At 40.0% G+C, this 24,795-nt stretch overlaps 1 protein-coding gene across 1 annotated transcript in view; it reads left to right on the top strand.

The window, feature by feature from the left end:
- Positions 1 to 24,795, top strand: part of PLCB1 (phospholipase C, beta 1 (phosphoinositide-specific)) — a 311,317-nt gene that overhangs the window by 198,280 nt on the left and 88,242 nt on the right. Inside the window, exons 11-18 of the mRNA XM_009319577.1 lie at positions 2,443 to 2,525; positions 9,307 to 9,391; positions 9,882 to 10,059; positions 16,278 to 16,348; positions 16,959 to 17,055; positions 20,867 to 20,951; positions 22,051 to 22,175; positions 23,191 to 23,345. Of these exons, the coding sequence (XP_009317852.1) occupies positions 2,443 to 2,525; positions 9,307 to 9,391; positions 9,882 to 10,059; positions 16,278 to 16,348; positions 16,959 to 17,055; positions 20,867 to 20,951; positions 22,051 to 22,175; positions 23,191 to 23,345 (879 nt within the window). The remainder of the gene's footprint in view (positions 1 to 2,442; positions 2,526 to 9,306; positions 9,392 to 9,881; positions 10,060 to 16,277; positions 16,349 to 16,958; positions 17,056 to 20,866; positions 20,952 to 22,050; positions 22,176 to 23,190; positions 23,346 to 24,795) is intronic.

The raw sequence follows: 24,795 nt of genomic DNA, 5'->3' as shown, positions 1-24,795 counted from the left end.
GGATTATCCCTGGTTATTTAGATGTTCAACCCCTAGGCATTGTGTTTGCAGGAGATATATTGGAAGGTATTTTAAACCTACTCAGGAATATTTCATCTGTCACTCTTCAGGGCAAATATTGTTTCTCCACACAGAAAAATGTAAAAATGTATTGACTGCTGGTTTCTTTTCAACACTGAAAAGTGTGCTGCTTGGCTGAGGAGGGGCAAAATGCTAGTGAAATAATGTGTCAGAAGTGTGTGAATCAATTCCGAGTGATCACTGGGTCTTGAATGCTGAATCATTTATCAGCTCACGCTTTTGGCGTGACCACGGCACACGGTGCTTCTGTTCAGTCTGTCAGTTTTCACTGCCTCGGATAGGCTTTCTGAAGTGTGGAGACAGAAGCAATATATACTCCCCATCCTCATATTGCTGGGGGTTTTGTGGGGTTTTTTGTTTGGTTGGGTTTTACCTTGCTTCACGACATACAGATGTCAGTAAGGTTTCTCTCAGCTGCAGATTGTGAGCTGCTGCCAGGGTGAGATCTTAGGGAACCAACAATATTTTTCATGCCATAACCAGGAATCTGTGCGTGTGTACTTTATATATACCTTGGAGACCTGTTTCAGGTGAGTCATTCTGCAGCTGGAATGAAGTATGGAACTTACCATGTCATTCCTCTCTGACCATAGAGAATTTGCATTTACATGTGAATGCAGTGCAAGACTGAATCACCAGCATACCTGTTTCTCCACTGAACCAATGCCTGAGCTTCTCATCCTCAGATTTCTCGAGTGTAATCCTGATTTTACTCTTTCAGGTTATTTTCCCCATGCATGCTGGATTTCATCCCTTTTTGCAGTTAAGAAGGCAGTTGAAAATAAATTTATGGATTTACTCCACAGCTTTTGAGCAGTGTGTAGGAGCAAGAAAGGCCTCAGGACTGCTTTCAGCGGTACCTCTTCAAATTGCCTTAGATGCTTTTGAGAATCCCGCTTGTTCCGAACAGGGTTAAGGTGGTACCAGCACTTAGTGATTTACTGGAGCTGGAAAGAAAGTGTGCAGGGGGAATCACTCCATCGTGCGTTCCCCCGTGGGAGAACCGCTGCTGTGAAACTGCAGCTTCCTACCTGCCTTCACCCAGCTTTCTTCACCAATAAATGCTCTGCCTTTCTGCTTTCTTTACAGGCTAGAAGTAGTCTTAGTTGAAGCACATGAATGGTTAGTGATATGTGAAACATTTAAATATTTGGTGATTGAAGTTTATTAAATATAGTCATTCACCACCTGTGTGTGCTGAGAGCGCTACTTTCTCATCTTATAAGAGATACTATAACAATTTGTGCCTGAGCTGTGTTTTTTGCTACTTACATGAAGACTGTAAATTTTGTTTGTGTCCTAGCTCATATCAGCAAGTCTTGAGATGGCTTGTGCTTTCCTTCCAGTCCTGGAGTCTGCAACGCAACTTCAGAAGAACGTACCAGAAGCTCAGCTTTCATTTTAGGAAGTGGATTTCTTACTGTTACGCTTCTCACTTGAGCCTTTAAAAGTACAGAAAATGAACAAAAGGAATCCCCAGAGGGCGCTTGTTTAAAATAGATAAATCTTTTTGGTTTTAGTCATCCTTATAATTTGGGAGGGAACAGGCTCCAGAGTTTGACAGCAATGCATATAGAAAGTCTTCGGTGTTTTATAAGTTCTTTTGAAAAAAGATTTGTGCTCCAATAGGGAAACATTGAATAATTTGTAACAGTGAGTGCATTACTGTCTTGTGCACCCCACTAAAATTAGTGTTATCAAATGATTCCTCTACTAGATTTACAGTTGCCATTTTCCACCAGAGCTAAAAGGAAACTTCTACAGAAGTTTCAGTTTCTGTGCCCTCTGTTTGATGATTACTACGCAGCCACCTGTTTCAACTGAGTATTGGGGGTTTTTTGTGTGGGGGGTGGGGGGGGGCTGTCTTTCTTTTGCCTTAAAGGGATTTCTCTCATCAAAAAAGAGGGAACTCAAACTTGTGAGTCGGAGTAACTAAGGATTTTATGGATATGTGCTTGTGCTGATGATGTTTAGAAGATATGCATTTGTCAGACAAAACAAAACCTGTTTATTATTATGGAAAATAGTTCATGAAAGTCATCAATTCAGGCATGGAACAACTCCACACAAAGACCAAGTTTTACATTTAAACTATTGATTTAGGCAGACATAAGTCATTTCTTGAGAAATGCGGTGCTTCAGGCTCATCAGATGTTTTAGAGATTTGATTACAGTTCAGGTTGAAAAATTTGGTTGCTGCAAAAGCACATCCAGAGCTTTCTGGGATGTTCAGAACGGAAGGTCTGATTTCAGGCACTTTGGGTATGATTTCAGACCTCTGGGTCTTTTCTGTCTTCAAAGACCAAAACGCTGTTTCTTTAGAGACATAAATTTGTAACTGTATGTATTTTGATTCTTCAGGAAGTAATAGAAGCTATTGCTGAATGTGCATTTAAGACATCGCCCTTTCCAATCCTCCTTTCCTTTGAAAATCATGTGGATTCGTAAGTAATTACCATGTTTTCCTGTACGGTGTTATATTTTTTTATAAAGTCTAAGCACAGAATTATGTATGCGCTTGTGACGGTTTTATTATAAGACATGATCAACAGCTCTTACCCAAAAGAACTTGTCTCAGCCTAAGTAACCAAGACGATCAGAATGAATGTTCTTAAAAACCTTCCTGAATTAGAATTTTTGGAAGAAAAAGAAAGTTTGAATAATTGTGAGACAAATTGTGTTAACTTTACAGTCTCAGTACGTCCTGCTGGAATGTAGCGGTATTTCATCAAAGAAAAAGAAGCAATGTTTCACCTGCTTATGACCCTATTCTGCACTATAAGTATATTCTGTGCGCAGAACTAGGTCTGTTTCTCATGTGTTACAAGTAGAGGCCAGAACCATAGACTAGCTAGGATTGCGAAACGGGTGGTATGGTTGGCCGGCAACTGCTCCATTTTTTTCTGCCAAAAATTACCAGTTTGCCTAAGCTGTTTTCTTTCGCTTTTTCTTTTTTTTTTTTTTTGTGTAGTTACAAAGGACAATTTTTCTGTGTAAGAAAAGAAAAAATAAGTGAGACCACTCCTAAATTTGTCCCAGTCATCTTTTTTATTATTATTATTATTATTGTTTTAGTTCTCATTTTTCTTTTTTAAGTTTGACATTAACTTTGGTTTCGACTCTAGAGACAACATGGTTCAAAGTGGGGTGACATTGACACGTAACATGTGCTGTAACTTGAATTGCCTTTTCCCCTTTTGTTTTCTGCTGTGAAAACATTTTCAACATTTCTGGGGCCAGTTTGGACTGAGAAACCTTTTTTTTTTTTTTAATGTGAAATAAAAAGTAATCTTTGGGGCGACTATGAATGTTTTAATACAAATCAGAAAAGATGTTGGCACTTTTGCTTCTTGAAGAGGAAAAGGGTGAGGGCTAACTGCTTGTCCATTGTTTTAGGAAGAACATTCTCATCATAAGGGAAGGAACTGGTAGAAGAAGCTATGTAAGAATATTTTTAAGAACAGATGTGACAATACTGATCAAAAATGATGTAGGTAGAAAAATTTAAAATCTGAGAGCTGACCCACACTACCTGTATACCTTACAGTATAAGTTTACGCTACCTTTTGTGGGCAAATACGTGCTTGCTCTACGCACATTTAAAGGCCACATCGTTATGATTCAAACAGCTACCTGTTAAATCCTGCTTAGTTAGTTCTGTCTTCCTCTGAAAGACCACACAGATACTGTATTTAATTTCTTTCTCTAATCGGTCCCCTCGCTCCTTTCTTTTTGGTGTAAGTTATATCTTTGGACTTGCTTACGCTCACCTACTGCTGTAGGTTTTCACTCAAAATGCTTTTCTCAGTGCTTCCAAATGCAACCTCTGGTCTTTAGAAAAGATCTCAACCATCATTCTTCAATGTATTATATTTTGTATTCATTCTTCTGTATTTGTTAAAATATACATTCACTGTGTTACTATAAGGCAGAGAAAAAGCAACATCCAATTTATTTTAACCAGGAGGGTTACATTTTTCTTCCTTTAAAGTCATTAAGACTTAAATCTTCAGCTATTCCAGGGTGATCTGTTCTATTCTAGGAAAGTAAAGAAGTAAAAAAAAGTATAAAATAAACTCCTGTCAGATATAAGTTATGTACAAAAGTGGCTTTAAAACTACAAGATGGAACACTGTCAAAATTTAAGGTGGCGTGACACTGCAGGAATACGTCAAAAAGGGAACAGAGTTATTGCTGCATTACTCTGATCTTTACAATTAGCCCCACAGAAACCACTGGACCTTTCTCTCCAGGAAATGCCAGTCATGGAATAATGAATTATTGCTAAGTGTATTACTTGATGTCCTTTTCCATGCATTGCTGTAACAGAGGTTTTTAGCAAAGCAAGTCTGCAAAAACAGTATCAAGTATTTTCTCCTTCTGAGGCTTCATTGCTATTTATTATTTTCTGCTGCAGTAAATCATCAGACTTAATGTGTATGATTTCTAATTTTGCTTTGGCTGAAAATAATTTCTAGTTATTTTACCAACTGCTACAATTATCCCTTCATTTCTTCACTGGTTGCTAAAGAAATCTGCAATTAGTCATGCCACTCATAGAAACCTTCACCTAATTTCATGGAATGCTCCTTTTGTCTTTTCATTTACTTGGAATGTTGTTTTTCACCTAGATCTTAAAGATGGACTTTTCCTAAGTATTAACAAAAAATGCTAAGTGTTTTTATAGAATTGCTGTCAAACAAATCCTATGACATCAATTCCTACTTTTGGATGACCAAATTTTTCTTCTGGTTTTCAAGTTACAAGAGTCAGTATTCATGTGTGAAGTGCTGGTCCCGTACAAATCAGTAGAAATTTTGGCATTGGCTTAAACAGAAATATGGTTTTACCCTGTGTAAAGGGGTATTCACGGCTTTTAAACAGACTGCGATTATCGGAGGTAAATAAGTTTTACATCACCACCGTAGATATGGCAGCATTAATCACCACTGGACTTAAAATGCAACTTTTCTTCCTTCTGGTTGATGTTCCTGAGAATATTTTTAACACTTTTTGTCCGCGTAGGGAACAAATCTCTTATTAGCACATAGCGTTAATCATCTTATTTTGCTTTCTTTCAATGTTTTTCCTAGAAGGACTCCTCTCTAATATCTTTATAGCATGTGAAGAATTTTCGGTTCCTTTACTATAACTCCACTATGCAGTATATTCATTGTTGCCTGTTTTTGTACAGTAAGAAGTTTAGAAAAAGAGGCAAGCATATAAGTTTTGGACTGTAAAATATTCTGTATGCCATCATTTATATTGAAGAGAAACCATGCACACTGAAAAAAGGCAGTACTAAGAAAAGATGTGGTTCTATCAAAAAATAGAAAAGTGCCCTGAAAATGTTGAAAAGACCTCAAGAAGACCTTGACGTTTGAAATTGGGCTTGCAAGAAGATAAGCAATCTGCAAATCTGAAAGCAGACACTCTATAATTAGAAATGCACTGATGACATAGCAAAAAGGTTAAGTGATCCTTCAGCAGTATCCATACAAGATTGCTTCCAAGATTAAATTTAATTACAGTTATTCATATTGCCGGTTTCTTGCTGGAATTGTTATTTCAAATATTAACAGGATTTTTATCACTCTTTCTTCCTACACTTTAAATTATTTTAGACTCTTCTGGGAAGCATCTGTGTCTTTGTCTTATGCAGAAGAAGTATCTCTGCAGAAGTGATAATAATATAACGTTAGGAGCAGTAGTCATGCAGTAGTGCCAAAGAGCCTCTGTGATTGACCTTCATAACAGGCATAATACAAACACAGTAAAACAAAGTACGAGCAATACAGTAATGGTAATGAAAACATTACTTAATATTCTTTATATTTCCATATCTCCAGGTATCATGTTCCCGCTTTATCTTCCCTTGCCCCGGCACATTTTGGGGGCATATATAATTAGTCTATGTGCTCCCCGTCCACGTCTGCACAGTGAAAATCATCAAGCAGATAAAGTCAGCTCTTTTGAGGCAATCAATTTTCATTACAATACATGAATGCTGAGAGAATTTCCAATAACAGGAGATGTGGACCAGAAAATACCTGCTTTTTTGTTCCGTAACACGAATGGGGAAATACGTTGATGTAGAAAAGTTGGTATTTCAATCTGTGGCTCTGGTTCATAATTTTGAAAGAAGGGAAAATAAAAAGAAACTGATATTCCAACTTTTAAAATACTATAATAGTAACGCATAATCTATACTATTACTAATGATCTATCTCTTGAAACTATCTATGTATCTGTCTATCTCTCTATATATATATTAGAGAGAGAGAGAGAGAGGGAGCGTGCACACAAAAAATACCACTCAGTTAAATGCTGGTACTCCTAAATATTTTTTGTTCCTTCTTAGGAGCTTTTAAAAATATCTGTGCATATCATCCAGTTCACAGAGGCAAGTCATTCTGTAATGTCAAGATTTTCCTACTTTGGCCTTGTCTACTACTGCAAGATTTTCTCATAGTATTAAAACCTGTTAGTTTTTCCCTGTAATTTTCCTTTTCCTTCTTTCTGCCTCTGGGATGCAGTGACATTGGAATTTATGCACTAAACCAAAATAATGTTGCATTACATTTTTCTCTTTTGCAAAAACGAAAGTTCTTACTGTGCTCTCTTTGATGTAAACATGTAATTAAGCACAGAAGATCAGAAGAATTTGTTCTGGCTGTGGTGATAGTTTGAAATTTATTAGATTTAACTCTTGCATATTTATTTTTTATTGATTCCTATCGAGAGTTCTCTTTGGAGTTGGTGTGCCCCTTTAAAAATGCTGATGTCACATCTAATTATTACCATTCCAATAATTGTGCTCTTTTGATTCAAGGAGGTGTCCTTTGAACTTTCTGGGTCCTAAGAGCATGGGTCTATTCAAAATATACACTGGTGGAGAAGACTGAAATAAAATTCACTATAATGACCCCTAGACCTATAGCGAATACCCAGCCTGTTTGCTTGCTAGAGTGAGGTGACTTTATTTTCCTTGGTAGCTGGCGGTTAGAAATAGCTAACGCACTGTCAGAGCCTGATCTATTCTTCCCATCACCTTCTCCCTTGTGGGTTCTTAGTTCCACTGCCTTGCTCGTCTTCATCTTAATTTTCCATCCTCGGCTAAAAGTGGCTTTTAGCGTTTTTGCAGAATTGGCTGCACGCAAAAGAAAGCATTAATAAAATGCGGTAGTGATTTAAGCTGCATGCAGCGCTTGCGTAGCTTTGCGGAATAATTTAAAGCCTCCTCGCAATATGTTTTGTCAATGACTGAGCTGATGACCGCTTCACCCTGTATCTGCGTCAGGGGACATCCAGAATGCTGATCTCAGGGAAAATACATTTTCTGATTCAAATGCCACCCAGCCTTTATCTCAGCTCTGCTGTGGCCTTGCTGACCCCAGGAAGAGCTCCGCTGCCAGGTGCTCCGTTGGTAGCTGCTGACAAACTAGACACAGCGGTTGCCGTACTCTCAGTTTGCAAGAGAAAAATGAGCACTCCTTTTTTCCTATATACCCAGCTCTATTTTGTCATGAAAAATAGCTCCATGGTAACATAACTGCTTATACCATTCGCGTATCTTCCATGATATGCAGATCATAATTAACAGTAGTTGAGGAAGTTATATTAAGCAATATAAACCTGTCCTTTAATCGAGACTTCTCAACAGAGTATCAAAAAAAGAAACTTTTAAAGACACCTAAGCTCAGATGTTGCAGATTTTAAACAGGCACGTATAACAAAAACACACAGTCGTCTAAAATTAGAAAGAGAGTGACTGCAGCACTGAGCTGCATTTTAAGATGATTTGAGTAATATTTCTGAGTAGTATAACCTATCTTCAGTCCTAAAACTCCCATCACTGGTGTGCAGGAATTATTTCATTCTTTGGTTGCACTTTGGGAAAATTGATTATAAGTAGAGTTTACTGAGGTTCAGTTTACTTCTAGAGGATGTCATGAAAACCGCTGAAGTAATTTACTATGGTAAAATTTGACACTCTATCTGATTTTAAATAAAATTCAAAAATTTTTACAAAAGGAATCTGACCACATACCCAAACAAGCTAAAACGATCATTGAGCAGCTCCACCTAGCAGCTTGTTATCACATCCAGATCTCCACTAAGAAGGCTGTCCTGATACGTCGGTCCCAGTTATATACGCATAACATGCATGCAGTGTGTAGTGACATGCATATAAAATGCAGTTATACCGGCACTTGTTACAGCAATTCGACATAATACGGCTTAGCAGTAGCACAATTACATCTACGCTATGACTTCTGCCAGTGAGGATATGTCAGAGGAAATACTTCTGAGTGAGCTGGCGAGAGCAGTGCAAGCTTTTGGTGCAAACCCAGCCCAGGAGGTCTGCAGATGGGTCGGTGCTTTGTCGTGGAGCGCAGTGCGGAGCTGCAGCTGCGGGCAGGGCTGTGGCTGGATGGGCTGTCACGCCGGCCAGGCACAGCACCCACCTCACACAGGCTAACAAATAGGGTGGGGAAAGTGGGCTGCATTTTGCAGAAAATCTGCAGTAAAACTAAGTGCATCTTGGAAATCTGCAGTAAAACTAGCTGCTTCTCTACCAGTGCCTATAACTGATGCAGCTTGGCTGGTTTTGAGACCCAAGTAATGTCTTCTGCCCCTTCTTCTGTATGGCTGTGCATTATAGACATGCTGAGTGAGGTGATAGGTACCCTTGGCTTGGGAAACTTAACCGAGACACCTGCACAGGAGACTGCTTTCTGACCTATGCCTTAGGTCAGGTATGACAAAAAGAGAACGAAATGCAAATGGGGTTGGGGGGGCAGGGTGTGAGAAGAAAGCCAGGCACGTGTATAAAGTAACATAAGGAGGAAAATATTTAAACTTTGAATAAAAACATTGCCTGAAAGAGGCAAATTCATGTAATGGTTATTTCCCTAAAGGTAACAACTGACAGCCTCATTTTTTTATTTTCTGCTAAGTGCATGGGAAAATATAGCTCAATGTTATAAGTTCAGTTTCACTGTTATTTAATTGACTAGTGACTTTACTTCATGTATGATCCTTTTGATAAACTCTGTCAGAGGAATCAGAATAATTGCATGATCTGTCTGGTTCTATGAAAAATTCACAGCAATTGGATCAGGAAATTATATCTAATTTAGGGATATTAGATATTCCACTATTGCTGCTTTCACTCTGTAGCATTAGTAGGACTTACTTCTTTCTTTCTTTTGTCCCCTTTAGTCCTAAACAACAGGCAAAAATGGCAGAGTACTGCAGATTAATATTTGGAGATGCATTGCTTATGGATCCGTTGGAAAAATACCCGGTAATATGGTTTGGCATTTATCAGATCACAAATATCTGTGTGAATTTTTATTTAAGTGTTTCAGTCCTGTATCATTCTTCATACATGGCCTTTCAAAACAGAGTCTAAAGGAGGGGGTTAAACGTGAGCTGTTGGTGACTTAAGCGTATAATTTCTGATGCAGAGATTGTTCTGATACAGTGAATTGTAATCTTCTAAATGCAATTGATTCTCATAGCTGCCATTTTATAATGTAGGCTTTCGTATTTGAAATAATACTTACTTCGGTTATTACCGTAGACATTTCATAAAGCGTTTTTCTTTTCTTCTTAAGTGCCTTCAGTAGCCCTGTTTCATGTAATGTTGAGGTTACCTCTTGTGCAAAATACATTTCATTTTAACAGGGCTTATAGAGGTTACAAAATTATCTTGCAGCATGTGGGCCCTAAGAAATTGCCATAAGCTCATTTCTTTTGTTGTTGTGACAAATTTCTCTTCCTTTTTCTGCAAGCTCGAACCTGGGGTTCCTCTTCCAAGCCCTATGGATTTAATGTACAAAATTCTGGTGAAGAATAAAAAGAAGTCACATAAGTCTGCAGATGGAAGTGCAAAAAAGAAGCTCTCTGAGCAAGCTTCCAACACATGCAGTGATACTTCTAGTATGTTTGAACCCTCCTCCCCCGGAGCAGGTATGAATTGAATCTACAAATATATTTCTCCCTAAAACACAAATGCTTAATTACAGCTATAATTCAATCCATTTATATTGCTCTAGCAAGGTAAAGGTACACCAGTGTGGGCCTTACTCAGTAGGAAACAACGCTAAGTGTCATTGATTCAGGAGTCTGTGGAGGCTCGCGGCTGAGGAATCACTTACGGAGTCACCTAAAGCTCAGTGATGTGTACTAACATTTATCTGCACTGCTTAGGAAGTAGAGCGAGCTGCCAACTCCTCCACCCTCGGGTGCCTTTTCGATGTGCCCGAGCCCAATACCAAATAGAAACGTTTTCTTTTTTCTGTTGCCTCTGAGATGTGCCTACCATTTCGTGCCCTTTCTGACTTAACCCATTGCACAGGAGAACTGCAGCGGTTCTGCAGTGTCTTAAGATTTAGGGTGACTGTGAATGAGATATCTGTTCCTCGGGCGGGCAAGGCTCAACCCGCTGTTGTCTTGCATTAGTTGGGAACACGTCACAGGCCTCTACGCAAAGTGCTATAAGATGTTCCTCTGTTCCAGAGACGGAAACAGGCAAAAATAATACTGCAAACAAATGCTTGTTACCATCAGGGATTGTAGGGAATGTAGCCAATGGAAAGCAGTGTATTACATTTAACTTGTTCATTATTAGCAGAATTTTTAAAATCAGAAATGAGGTAGAAAAGTTACTATAATTTAATGCATATATTCTGCTAATGCCTATGGATCTGCAGAGTGACCATTGTGAGTGTTGGTATGCAAAAATTAGTAGGAGATGGTCTTTGTCCTGAAGAGCTTAAAACCTAAGTAGAAAAGACAAAGAGAAGTGCAGACAAAAAGATAAAGTAAGGATTTGCTCTAAACCACAGGAGCAGATTAGCAGCAGGACAAACAACAAAATCTGTATATCCTGATTCCCAGCCCAGTGTCTGTTCCCTGCACTAGAATTTCTTATTCCTATTAAGGCTGAAATTTTGGATTGCTAAAAGCATAGACATTTATGCCCCAGTAGTAGAATACTTACAGAGCAAACTGAAAGCTCTGCTGGAATGTAAGTTCATTACCATTGCCATTAAAAAACTTTTTTCCATTGTTTGTAATTTTTTCTAAACCCTGATTAATTGAGCTGAAAATCTTCATGCTGGCTGTTTGCCTCAAGGTGAATTAAAAAAACAAACACCCTGCTGTATTTGTGGATAACGTTGTTTATCCTATTAGAAGCAAAGAAAGAGTTTTCGACTGTTGTGTTAAGAAACTTTGAGAAGGGCATGATTTGGCGTAGGGCTTGGATTTCAAAGGAGGATTCATCCTGGTGTCAGGAATGATTTAATACTGTTTTCTTGATTTGCTTTAGACAAATCCCAAGCAACAGAAAAATAAGGGTGTGTATGCCAGCTGACTCCTTTCCAACAGTTGAAATCAACCCTGGGTTCCTAACTCTGCATTTTTGTTACCAGCAGATAGTGAGAACCCAGTGGCAAAGTGTATGTCTTTTGCTTTCTGAGCGCCTGAGCTGCAATAGAGCGTAACAGCTTTGTCTTTCAGGAGCCTCCCTATGAGCTTTTACAGGAAAAGACCTGGGCTGTGAATCTAGATGTTGATGTCAATGCAAGGCAGGGGGCCAAGTCCCATAACAGGGTGTGTAATTTCACAAATTAACTGTGAATATTATGTCTGTATTATCTATATAACAACCTCTGTTAACTGTAGATTGTGAAGATGAACACTTACAAATTAGAAAATGGTCAAAGTGAGATTGCAAAATTGATGTGGTCACTTGGTTCATCTGTGACTGCCAAAATAAATTACTTGTAATCCTTCTGTCAGCCATTGTTTCTCCGTTAGGACCTATGCCTCTTTTGGAGAATGCAGTTAGTCAATATTTTTCCTCTCTCTCTCATTCAATACTTGATCCTAGATGTAGCATCCTCACCTTGCAGTGAATTTCTGTGGGGGTATCCAGGCTGCATATGAGCACTTCACAAACAGCAGTGAATTTATCTGAACAATATCTGTGGGAAGTGAAATAATGTTAAGCCAATTTTATCTAAGGACAGACGAGTCTGAGAGAGCTTAAGAACAGTTTAGGGGTGACTGACAAGGAACAGTCACCACGACACCCTTCTTTTCACTGCCTCATTCCTTATGTGCATCTCAATATCGGCGGCATGTAATGCTGGAGCACTGCAAGCGTTACGCTCCTCTATACCCAGTACCAACTTCTTTCTGGAGCATGAGAGGAGTAATGCAATTAAAGACTCACTAAAGGAAGCCTAATTCTTAACGTTTCGTAACATGAAGCGTTTCAATACTCCAACCCGAATATAATCTTTACATTTAGCAAGTTGGGCATATTATTCAAATAACTCTATTGTATTATATAGCTCCTGTCAGAATTACTGCTGATCTCCAGGAGAAAGTTGTGCTGATGTGGCCTTCTTGAGATTTTAAATGAGTTTTTTCACAGCAATGCAAAAAATACGGAGATTCGTACTTCAGTTGATAGCAAGCTTCACTGTGTCTTACACTGCTTGAGGTCAGATTTAAACCCAAATAAACCACTCTTTTGATATGTTTGTAAAACATACCGTATAAAAGGTAGGTGCTGGTGATATAGTAGCAGTAATTAAAAGAACAATTCTGAAACGAGCTTTGCAGAATGGCTTGCAAGATGTTCATGAAACTGATGTAAAAAGTAACTTCAATACGGTATAATATCTGTCAGTGGAAAAAGCTTTCCCTAAAGGTACAGCAAAGCTGGCAAAGCAGAAAAAGAATTTCTGAGATAACACTTGTGAGATAGATTGTCATTTTGGTAAACAAGCATCTTAGACCTGGCTGTTTTAGCACAATGAACAGAAGTAAATAAGATTTTCAAAGAAGTTAGATTACACTGCATAAAGAACAGTGGCAATTCTGCAGGTACATACATTTTACCGAAAGTAGGCCTATACTGAAAGTAGCCCAAACTTGCTAATTGAACAGTATTTAAATTTTTGAGCAAATTGTTAATTTCTCACTGATAGGATGACGTTTTTGTCAGAGTAGTGGGTGCTGCAAGGAAAGACTCACAGGAAGACAGAGAGAGAGGGTAGAAATGGCCTCATCACTTCAGGATGACTAAATCAAAAACTGGATAAAAAGTTTCAGGCTCAGTGTATATAAATGCATTGGTACATCTCTGCTGCATGCCAGCTGAGGCCATGGCCCACTGTTACAAAGTAAAATGTTTTAGCAAACTGCATAAAGGTCATTTTTTCCTTTTTAAAAATCAGCAAGTGCTGATGTACAGCCTGTGGAAAAAAACAAAAAGTTATTTCCCCCCCCACCAGGATGCTGGTGGCTGCCTAAATGTTATAGAGCTAACAAGCTGCACCAGCAAGTACTGCATTTATAATACATTCTGGCTGTTATTTCAAAGGGGTCTGAGAAAGCAGATTACCACATTCCTCTGAATTTCAAGCAATGTATAACCTTTCATTTTATTAGGCTCTCAATATCTGTCACGCTGCTGAGGCATGGTGAGAATATTTAGCACTCTGCTTCCTCAACCCTTGGTAATAGGGATTTGGCTTGTCATTCCCAGCTCTCCTCTCCTAATCATCTTCCCTTCAGTATTACTGTGTTGAACCCCTCTACCCATCAGTTGGGATTCAGCCTCTTTGCCAACTTGTTACGTTGCCCAGTGAGCACTTTTATGCCTTCCCCACGCTGCCCCACTCACTAGGGGCAGCTCCTTGAAAGCATCCTTGAAACTGCCCCATTGCTCCACTGAGAAGTTTCCTGTGCCCTTCCGCCTATGAGCGGTTGACAGTATCTGCGTCATAACTTAGCTATTGTGGTAGGGAGCAACATCTTTTTATTTCTTGATATTCTGTCTGCCTCTGTCCGTGGGCAGGCTCTTGTCTCGTACTTGGAGGGCAAGCCCTTGGAGCAGGGCTCTCTATTTTCACTGTATTTGTATGCCGGAGAGCATGGAGAGGTCCTGTCCTGACCTGGCTTTGCAGTCCCATCTAAATGCAAATAATAATAATTATGCCATTACAGCTAGTTGTCCCTTAGACAAGCTCACACGTACATACTGGACTTAACCTGCAGCACAGCTGCGTATGCCAGCCCACATGCATTTCTGATACACAGTGTCTGTGCCCTCCTGGGAAGGGATAGGAGTGATGGCACGGGGTTGATCCCGCCACCCCTGTGGGAGGGTGAGCATGAAGGCGTCCACAGCACAGACATCTCCTCAGTCTGGCCAAGGCTTGCTCTGACTTTGCGTCCCAGCAGTATAACGGGAGAAGAAGGTTGGGTTTGAGCGTAGGACCATGCTTCTAGGTGAAAGGCAATGCAGATGTAGTCATACTTTCTAAACATTTACTAATTTTTATTCTGTGTTTGCAGTCCTGTGTATTATTTGTCCTGGTTTTGCTGTCTGATGCAGAACTTGAACATGAGATCTGATCTCTGAATAATGTGTTGTGTACTTTCCTCCCCGGACACTTCCAGCAAGAACAAGCTATCATCTACCTGGTATCTCAGCAGTGCAAGTTGGCTGAAATCTGCCCGCGTCCCCCGTTCTGTGGACTATGCGAAGCGTTATTTTGCCAGTCTGGTTAAATCAGTTGAGAGCTTCCCATCCAAAGACTGTCACTGCAAATCCTGTGGGAGCTCGGCTAGCTCTTCGCAATGTGTTGAGGTTCCCTGAGCCATCCCTTGAGCCTGTTGAGCAATCACGTTATTTTCTTCAATGAAATGTTCAGGAAGAAATGTATTTATGAATAAAAGCCTGACATTTCAACATCCGCATCTGGAAGGAAACGCAGCCTGGGTAGTCATCATTTGGTTGTGAAAGGCACACTCATTATTTAAATCATATGTGCTCTCCATGTTGAGAAGGGGCCCACTGGGCATGATTCAAGGCCTGCTGGAACAAAGAGGAGTTTCTTTATTGACTCAGTGGATTAGACCCTAAATTGACAGGAGGATCTCAGACTGAATTACCATTCTCTGGAGAGTTTGGGAATGCTGCACAGTGGTTAGATTTTTGTGCTGCCAAAATAAAATTGCCACTGCTGAAGAAAGCTGTAAGATCTGTGGAATAAAATCTTCAGGGAGAGTTGTCGATCTGATGGGTGTGGATAGGTGACTGCAGTATAAGTTAAACCTTCTTTTCTAGAGTCTTCTTAAGATGCACAGTGTATACTTTATGACAGCCAGACCCACAGGAGGAGTCACTAAAGAGAAAGATAAGCTTGATATTCCTTGATGGTTTAATTTCTGGTGCAACCAAATCAAAACATTTTGGAGGCAAGGGGAGGCATTCCTTAATTAACAATAAAGAATCTGTGTCTTGCCCATGGGAATTTGATTAGTACACCGCAATTGGGAGCAAGGCATAAAATTAGTTTTATTTGGTCCCATTTACTCCATCAGTACATCTTTTCAGGGAAAGGATGAACCTTATGCATCTTCTTCCCATTATTTGATTTGCGCTGCCCTCAGCTGGTGCATTTGAGCTATGCCACCGGAGTCCTACCAGTAAGGCACACCAAAGCAGTCTGTGAAGGGAATGGAAGTCAAGCTATTGCAGTTAGGCTCCTGTGCCAGATGCTCCCAGCTGTGCTACCTCAGTACATGTACTGCGATACGTTCAGAACAGATGGATTTTGCTGAACAGCCCTTGATACCACAGCACATGAGAATCTCATCCATTTTCATGCGTGATGTCTTCACCCCGTGCATGCTGTTAAGCGTGCACTTCCCAGAGGGGGTGAGGCATTCACTGAAGGTCCTGCAGGGATCCTGCAACAGAGAGGGAGTTTGAACTCGCACCTCCCCAGCCCCGGGGCTGTGACCCAAGCATGGGAACATCTCCTCAGAGTAGTTTGTGATACTATACCCACACACTGTGCACACTACGCACACCACAACGCTCTTTTCTCAGTGCTGATACCTACCCCATGATTTCCGAACACTAAGCATCCAGCAGCTGCAAAGGAGGAGTTTTTGTTTGGTTGGCCAATAAGAACTCATGAATGCTGAAGATGGATGAATCCCTCGAGGCAGTGTATTTGATTTGTGCTGTGACAAAAAGCACATGTGTAATGTAGTCTCCCTTAAGCAGTGCTACTTGCACATCTTTCTCGAATTTATCGCTGGTAATTATAACAATTGCTTCAGCCAGTAATTATCTTCTGCTTAAAACTTTTCAGGAGAAGCAGAGATTGAGAGCGATGATGATGATGACTATGATGATGACTGTAAAAAGTCGTCGATGGATGAAGTAAGGGTGTAGATATGTTTTATGGTGATGGGTGGATTCCAGCAGTTGTGGGTTGGCTTGTGTTACCAGGAGTGGGACTACCATCTAGTGGAGAAAGAGAGGCAGAGCACTGGGAAACACACCACCAGCTTTCTGAAGGTGGTTGTTAATCGGTTTGGAAGCGCATCTTTGCTTTGTTTATTTATATTTTCATTTACTGAAGAATAAGAATTAATAGCACCACAGCTGATCTCTTTTAGACAACTGCTCGTGGTGTATTTAGCGTTGTTGGAAGAAAAACTTGACATCAAAAACTTAGAGCTATATTTATTATTTATTCAACAGTACTGATAAATGTGCTCAGCGCTATGCATGTGTAAAGGTAATGCAGTCCCTTCCCAAGGAACCACGTAAAAAGAATGAATACAGCAGCAGTTTAATTAAACATTTAAATTTTATAGCAAATTTTCTTCTTTACTATGTGAAGCTCCCTGTGTGAGGCATTGACTACACTAGATCAGGATCAGTAAAAGATATCACAGTTGATAGAGAACTGGGCTTTGGTATTTGTGGCCCCTGATGGCCACCATGGACAGATCAAAACTGCAGCGTTTTGCCTTCTCTGTCCTAGGGTACTGCTGGAAGTGAGGCTATGGCCACGGAAGAGATGTCTAACCTGGTGAACTACATTCAGCCTGTGAAGTTTGAGTCATTTGAAGTATCAAAAAGTAAGTAAGCTAAGCATGAGCAACATCTTGTACTGGAAATTACCTAGCAAGTGTTTGGAAGAAAGTTCTGGAGAAATGCTACTTGGCTTCCTCTCAGTTAGATACAGGCACACGGGCAGAAAATGTTCCCTTGGTATCCGGCCAAATAAATCCATATTTATTTTGAAAACTGCATTAGTCTAAGTATCAAACTTCATCAACAGTAACCATGCTGCCATTTCAAAAACATTTTTGAAAATGTCGTACTTGCGTTGTCTTTGTTGTCCATGACTGAAGAGTAACTGAAGCAGTTTGAGAAAAGTGGTCATAAATATTCCCACGGATTGAGCAAGTGCTTTATATTTTGCCTCTGCTGCTTTTATAGAGGATTCAGGGTAAGCAGAGTCTGCCTTTCCCCATTTTTTTTTTTTCCTGCCTCTGCGTATTGTATAGAAAAGGCCATAATTTCATCCCCCGCTGGCTTTTACAGAAGATGCCTTGCTAGGAATGCACTCACTGGCATCCTCAGTAAACACTGCAGCATCGTTTCCTTTCTTGGTGCAGAACCCCCTGCTGTTTGCCTGCACTTTTTCACTTTGTTTTGACAGGTTTCAATATGCTCTTGGAGCTTTTTAGTTAAAGAAGTGTACAGCATTTTAATTTATTATGGATTTGTGGAGGCCTTGGCAGAGGACAGGTAATTGGTGCCTAAGTCCGTATCTGTATACAAGATTTGCATTTACTCACGATGAATAATAAACATATAAGAAGTTATCTACCTGTTCATTTGTATGTGGGTATTTACACAGACATACACACAAGCATTGACAAAATCCTGCAGAGAGCTGTGCTTGTTCCCTATAGTAGTGTCCCTTTGGATGTTTATAATCTCCTCTAGCTCTAATGAGAGTTACAAGAGCACAGTGGGAAGGAGTTATTCCTTCTGGAAAGGAAGCCATGTGAATCCTAGCAGGTCAAGTCGATGCAGCTGTTACAAAATTGTCTTGTGTAGATGTCTTCTGTTCGCATGCCTGTGCCTTTCTGAGTTTTGTCTTTTGTAAAGAACTGCTGATGTCCAGATTTTTTATCCTAAGTCTTCATGTGACCTTTGAGCAATCATACCTTTTCTGTGAACTCGTAATGTTAAGGAATTAATATTCCCGGTGTTTGAGTCGAAAAAATCATTATGTGGTAAATGTGGCCAGTTCGTTAAAGCCTTACGTGGTAAATGTTGCTGGCTGGTTAAAGCAGTGGGCACTATAGCATGGCTTGTGGGTTCTGGTCTTAGTCCTGGCCTGGACTCACTGCTGGACCTTCATTAAATTCAGTGAAGATGAATAAAGGTGTTAGATGAGGATTGTTTTTTAATTTGCTGCCTATTCAATTGTTGCCCAGATTTTATTTTTGCTCACCTGACTTCATTTCCCTAGGTGTAGAGCTCCATACTTGTCTTTTATACAGTTTCATCATTTCAGTGTTACAGCATTTTTCTGATTTAGTAATTTCTAAGTCAGAGTTTGTTTTGATGTGTGATCCTGGCCTCCACGGTGATAACAGTACCTCACTGCTTCTGTCATTCACACATTTTTAAAGTGCATTTTCTGGTCTTGCATCCAACTTCTTAACAGAAATATTGAATAGCACTGGACCTGTAACAGTCCCCTGATTGCACTCACTAGATATGTTCCCTCTCTCTGACAGCAAGTAGCTGTAACTGTATTTTTTCAGACAGTTTTTCAATGAGTTGTTTGTCTACTCTGTAGTGACTTCCTCCTGATAAGATAGCACAGTGTATCACGAGAGAGAAGCGTCTCTCCTGCACAGTCTTTTCTTCAAAGGGCAGGTTTCTTAATCCTCTCCAGATAGTACAAGGAAATAATTGTTCTTATTTTAATTAGGAGTTTGATTGAGCCCTGGACGTTTAGTAACCGAATCATTTAACAGCCACCAGTTCTGGTTTCCTACAGATGCTCTACTTTAAGATAAGGCTGAGAGATACAGTATATACTGTATCTCTATACTACAACAAATTCTAGCACCTATATTCTAAATAAAATAAAACCACTATATATGTGTGTTGCTAGTGCTATCCCATTAGTAAGGGGAAAGGATGGAATAAGAATAATCTCAGTGCCGTTATAAGGAGCTGAGATCGAGGTGAGCTGGCTGCAACAGAGTCTGGAGAAAGAGAGGATATTGCTTGTTGGAAAGGAAGAGGCGTGGTAGGAGGGCAGCCTCTAGGGAGCGGCAGGAATCTTTTGCCGTTAGGAGATAACAGCTATGAATAATGGCAGTAGCGTGAAAGTTGCTAATTAGAAAGAGGGACCACAATAAAGTCTGAGTCCCAGCTGCCCTAGAGGGAGAGAATCACTTTTGGAATACCACGGTCACCCTCTGACTCTTCAGCGTACACTGAGAATAGTTTGTAGTTCACAGGCTGGCAGCACATTTTCCTCTCTTGTTGGCCTAAACAATCTAGCTCCTCATTTCTTTGGATCCACTGCTTCCTTTTTGGCTTCCTCCAAGGAAAGCGCTCACCTGTTTCTGTCCTGCTTCTCTCTGCAAGACAAGCGCTTTGGTTCAGTTTTATCCCTCTCCTGCAGCTTCGCAGTTTGACTTCAAGGAGCTGGCCAGGCTGGCCTCCTGGCCATCCCTGGATTACTGCAGCACAATTACTTCTAAAACCGGATGAGGGCAAGCCTCTTCTCTGCCTTATTGTTTGCTTTCAATAAAGTGGTGAGGCTGGAGAGTTCATGTTTCAACACAGGCACTGCTTCCCTCATTTTTCAACAGAGCAGTGCTGAGATATCTAATGGATATGACCTCCCAGGGCTGTGGCCCCTTCTAGGCAACCTACACAGCTGATTGTGGTGAAATGGGAAGCTGTTATTTTACAGGAATCCTTACCTTCTGTACAAAAGTGTAAAGGAGAAAATACTGAAGCTAGAAGGGTCTTGATTTAGGCTCTCTGCTATAGCATGTCACATGGGTACATGGAAAGGCTGTGCACCCATCAGGCAAAGGTGAGTGACAAAATGGTACACGAATTAATGTTTAGTCCTACCGAGTTACAAGCTTAGGAGGAGCTTTTCACCACTGTCAGGTCAGAAAGTTTGACCAAATTAAAGAGGTCGTAGAAGCTCCATATTAGTTCGGGGTTAGGTCTGAAGACCTGCTGGGACACAGGAGTGTACCTTCAGGCTTGATTAGATAGCAATGTTTCCATGGCTGCTTGAGACAGATGTGACCTTACCCTGACAGACTGAAGATAACGAGAACGGCTGTAGGCACAGCTAGTGCACTGCTCCGTTTAATCTGATACGGACATTAGTTATTACAGCTTCAGATTGGCTCAAAGCCCTTGCATCTGTCTGCAAAGACAATCTAGAGATCCAGCAGGGCCCTCGGTGTTCCCCGCTGTCCCCCCACAAAAGCTGACGCTACAATACCTGTGCGTCACACCTGCGAGCTTTGGGCTTTACCTCTCAAATATATCAACATGGTATTTTGCAAGCAAACATGAGAGATCTCTGCCCATGCGCTGACTTTCTGTTGCCCTGTACAGTAGCAATCCTGGGCAGTACCGATGCCCTTAATTTGGGCAGCGCTACTGTGAGTTCAGATGGAGCTCTTGAGTATGTGCAGAGTGAGCTTACTGCTGTCGGCAAACAATTGTGTGTGTAAATCCTTTGAGATCAAGGTGAAATGAGCCGGTGAGCAGTAGATGGGATAAGGGGACTGAGACTAAACCAGTTGTTTGCAGCTCGTGTGTGTTGCATATGATTTCATGCTCTAATGTGTCACTGTTTTTATTTCCCCTTTAAACTTTCAGAACGCAACAAAAGTTTTGAAATGTCTTCCTTTGTGGAAACCAAAGGGCTTGAGCAACTTACAAAGTCTCCTGTGGAATTTGTGGAGTATCCTTGACTTTCAGAAAGCTGCTTTCTTAGCCTTTCTATATCTGACATCTGTTACAGGGCTTTATTGAAATCCGGAGACAGGAGCTGGGGAAATAGGGAACCCAAATGAAATTTGTAGATTTGACTGTCTTCCTAGATGAATTAATTGGCCTGAGTTCTGATGAGCTAATTTAAAAGCTGGCATGAGTCCCCGTGCTGTGGGCTAGGACTAGAGGGAACAGGCATAAACTACATATTGAAGACCTGATACTTCGTATTCTCATTGTTAAATTTATCATCCTATATGAGGTGGTATGAGTTACGGTGAGCAAATTGTCCAAATGTGGCTGATGGTTTTTTGCAAAGTCATACGGGAGAGCTTGCTTTCCCATCATACCTCTAGTTCTGAGAGCACTGAGCTGTTTTATTGCCTCACAATTCTTTTTCTTTTCTTTAGAGTTTTTTGTAACTTCTAAAGAAAAGCTAAGGAGCATTCTGTTTAGACCTTTTGATGTTTCTCAATGTATCTCATCATGGCTGCAGTTAAGAATGAATGGTCAAGATAAAATAGTGCCTTAAAGAAGATTAATGGAAAGCTATTTCCACAGATAACCTGCAGCGTGTTCTCATCTCTGAGATTTGTGGACTCAACTATAAGAAGCGCACACTCATCATTTCTGTGTGTATGTAGAGGCCAATTCTAATGCTTATTCCAGAAGAGCACGTACTTTTTAACTGAGCACCTCTTTCCCCACCAGAGGAAGACTCACTCTTTACAGCTATTTGGCCTCTATAAATGCAATCTTAGAAAAATCCCAAATTAGTAACCATAATGATAAATGGAATTTTATTAATGCTATCTTTTTATGCATATGCCTGTGCTATTTCCTTGCTTATTCTGAGTACTCGGTACAGGAACAGACAGCACCTTTAGTTACCCCGTATGTATCATATCTCCTACAAAATTGTGGACCTCTGGAAGCGTTATGGTTGCAGAAATCCAATAAGGAACCCACTGCCATTCTGCAAAGAACACCTGCATTTAAATATTGCAGTTGCACTTCTCTGCAAAGTGATTTTTGTCACACGTACTATATCTTAACTACTCACCATTTAGATACAACAAAATGCAGCTAAGCCGAATTTACCCAAAGGGAACACGTGTAGATTCTTCGAACTACATGCCACAAGTCTTTTGGAACGCCGGCTGCCAAATGGTTGCTCTTAACTTCCAAACTGTAGGTAAGTTATGCTGGTCTCTAGATTTTGTAAGCTGTACCTTACGGCTTCTCTGATACAGTTTCTGATTCGTAGGTAGGAAAGACTTTATGCATCCAAAGATGTCTAGTGATTGAATGATAATTAACAGAGCTGTTAATTAACATTTTTAACACAGTTTTGGGTTTTTTTTTAACTACGAATATTCATAATTACCATGTTGTAGCTAGTATAATACGCATACATAATGCCCTCCATATTGTCATCATTTGTGAGTCGTTACCATTAAGCAGCATTTCAGATCTGGCAGGGATTTTTTTCCTGTGTCTTCCAAAATCTCAGTATGTCAAGACATAAGGGACTTCGACAGCAAATTCCACTTTAAAAGTGAGTGTTTAAGAAACAAAGACATTTGGGCTCCTAGATGCACAAGTCACTTTTGAAATAGAATGTGTTGTCTTCCAAGGCTATGTCTGTTCTGAGACATACAAATATTTCCATCTACTGCATCCCAGTACATATCCTGGCCATGTTCTGCCTCTGGGCACATGGTACCATTCCCTTTTTCCTTTCCAGTTGTGCCCATGTATACACCTCCTTTCCGTGGAAAGCAAAACCCTACACAGGCTGGGAGTCTGCAGGAGTAATAAAAACTTCTTTGGGCCAGTTTCAACCAAGTGTCAAGCACCCAGTGTCTGACGTTAGAAGGGGTTAGAAACATAAGTACTCTGCTGGGTCGGGTACAACAGTGCAACACTGAGGGACTCAAAACCTAAGTATCGAGGCTTCTTTTAAAATTTGGAAATGTTATCTATTGAGCAGTTTCTGAAATATGTCTTACAGATGTCTGTCTTGTCAAAAGAATCCAAGAGAGTGGCTGCGATCACATCTGAAACCTCTTATAACAAGCAACAGTGTGCCATAAATAGCTGTTTACATTATAGTCGGTTTGAAATTACAATAAATAGTATTATTTTATTGCATTTTTAAATTGCTATCTAACCAGAACGTTATTTTTATCAATATTTTTAACACTTAGATTTGTCTATGCAAATAAACATGGGAATGTATGAGTACAATGGCAAAAGCGGATACAGATTAAAGCCAGAATTCATGAGAAGACCAGACAAGCACTTTGATCCATTTACTGAAAGTATAGTGGATGGAATAGTAGCTAACACCTTGTCTGTGAAGGTATGTATGCAGCTGGTAAAACTGCTCTCATGACAATGTTAGAGCATAGATATATTTCTGTTATGCCGCGGCCTAGCAAATGACCATACAAAGTCAAGAAAATACAATGCATTCCATTTCCTGGAGTGACATTTCATTTCTAAATTGCAGAGGATCTTCTGCCTCACATTTCTTATTGTATCTTTATACATTTCTTATTGTAATATCATTATTACATTTCTTATATGTATCTATTCTTATAGGATAAATTAATGTAGTTTTTATTGTATGTATTCTTTTCCACAGAAGTAATTGGGAAGTGAATGGATTTAAAAGTAGTTTGGCAGTGTTTTTAGTAACGAAGAGCTGAATTTAAAACACGCTGTTATGAAGTGGTAGGTTGCGCTGGAATAGCTAGAACAGTACACTGTTTAGTATAAATAAATTTCCTGGTTCTCTGTAAGTTCTCCAGCAGAACTGTGGAACCATAAATGTCAGCTGCAATTCATTGCCAACTTGCTTTTCTTCGTTCCTTTTTAAGGACTTCTAATGAAGTTCAAGGACCACCAGGAATCTGCAAATTGAAAACCACTTGTATGAATGTTTAGAGGGATAGATTGCATTGGCTATGACAGCATCACAAATTCATACTTGGTATATCTCTAGTTATAAAAACATAAACTTTCTGAAATCCTGTTATTCCTTTAATGGACTTGTCCATTATAACAGTGTCCATATTATAGAATCCACCTGCAAAATATCCTCCTGTTTTCTTTTAGAGAAAGCAAGTATTTCCTCTCAGTGCGGGGAGGGATATGAATAAAGTAATAATCTGATGACACGCATGGTAGAAAAAGATGACTGCGTGGGAATGACCTTTTGTGGTGACCTGTAATCACGGAAGCTTTCAGGTCCTCCTGTGGGTTTAGAGGCACTTTCTTCTGTAATTTTAGTAAATGGAGGTGGAAGTCATTCAGTAGCTATTAGGAGACGCACAGCATTTTTAACAAGAATGAACATCCAGGAGTCATGAGACAGCTGTCAGAAGTCAGCTGCTTCTGCCTGCCTGGTGAAGACTCTGCTGGTTAGAATGTCAATGCCCGTACAAGAGGCGGCTGAGAACGGATTAAGATTTGCTTTAGGCAAGCCTGAAATTTGTTAAGGTACAGTGACACCGCTACATATTCCTGTGCCTCTTCCATTCTCTGAAGTAACTGCGGACCCTTCTTTAACTTTTTCAAACTGAGAGTTGTGTTTCCTGTCAAAAATAAGAATTAGAAAAGACAAGCTATTTTATAGCCGTCTTGTTTTCATAGTGAAACTCCTCACCCTCTGTGAAGAGCCTTTATTAGAATACCAACTTTTTAGCTTGTTTTCTCCCTTGCGGTTAAAAACATATGTAGTTTCTCTGCTGCTTATACCTCTTTTCTCCCAGCATTTTTTTGAACCTGTTGTTGAGACTGGATAGAAA

This window comes from Pygoscelis adeliae, unplaced genomic scaffold (assembly GCF_000699105.1).
Source record: "Pygoscelis adeliae isolate BGI_AS28 unplaced genomic scaffold, ASM69910v1 Scaffold122, whole genome shotgun sequence".
Classification (NCBI taxonomy): Eukaryota; Metazoa; Chordata; class Aves; order Sphenisciformes; family Spheniscidae; genus Pygoscelis; species Pygoscelis adeliae.
The sequence above is the reverse complement of the archived record's forward strand: the minus strand, read 5'-3'. Positions and strand labels throughout refer to the sequence as shown.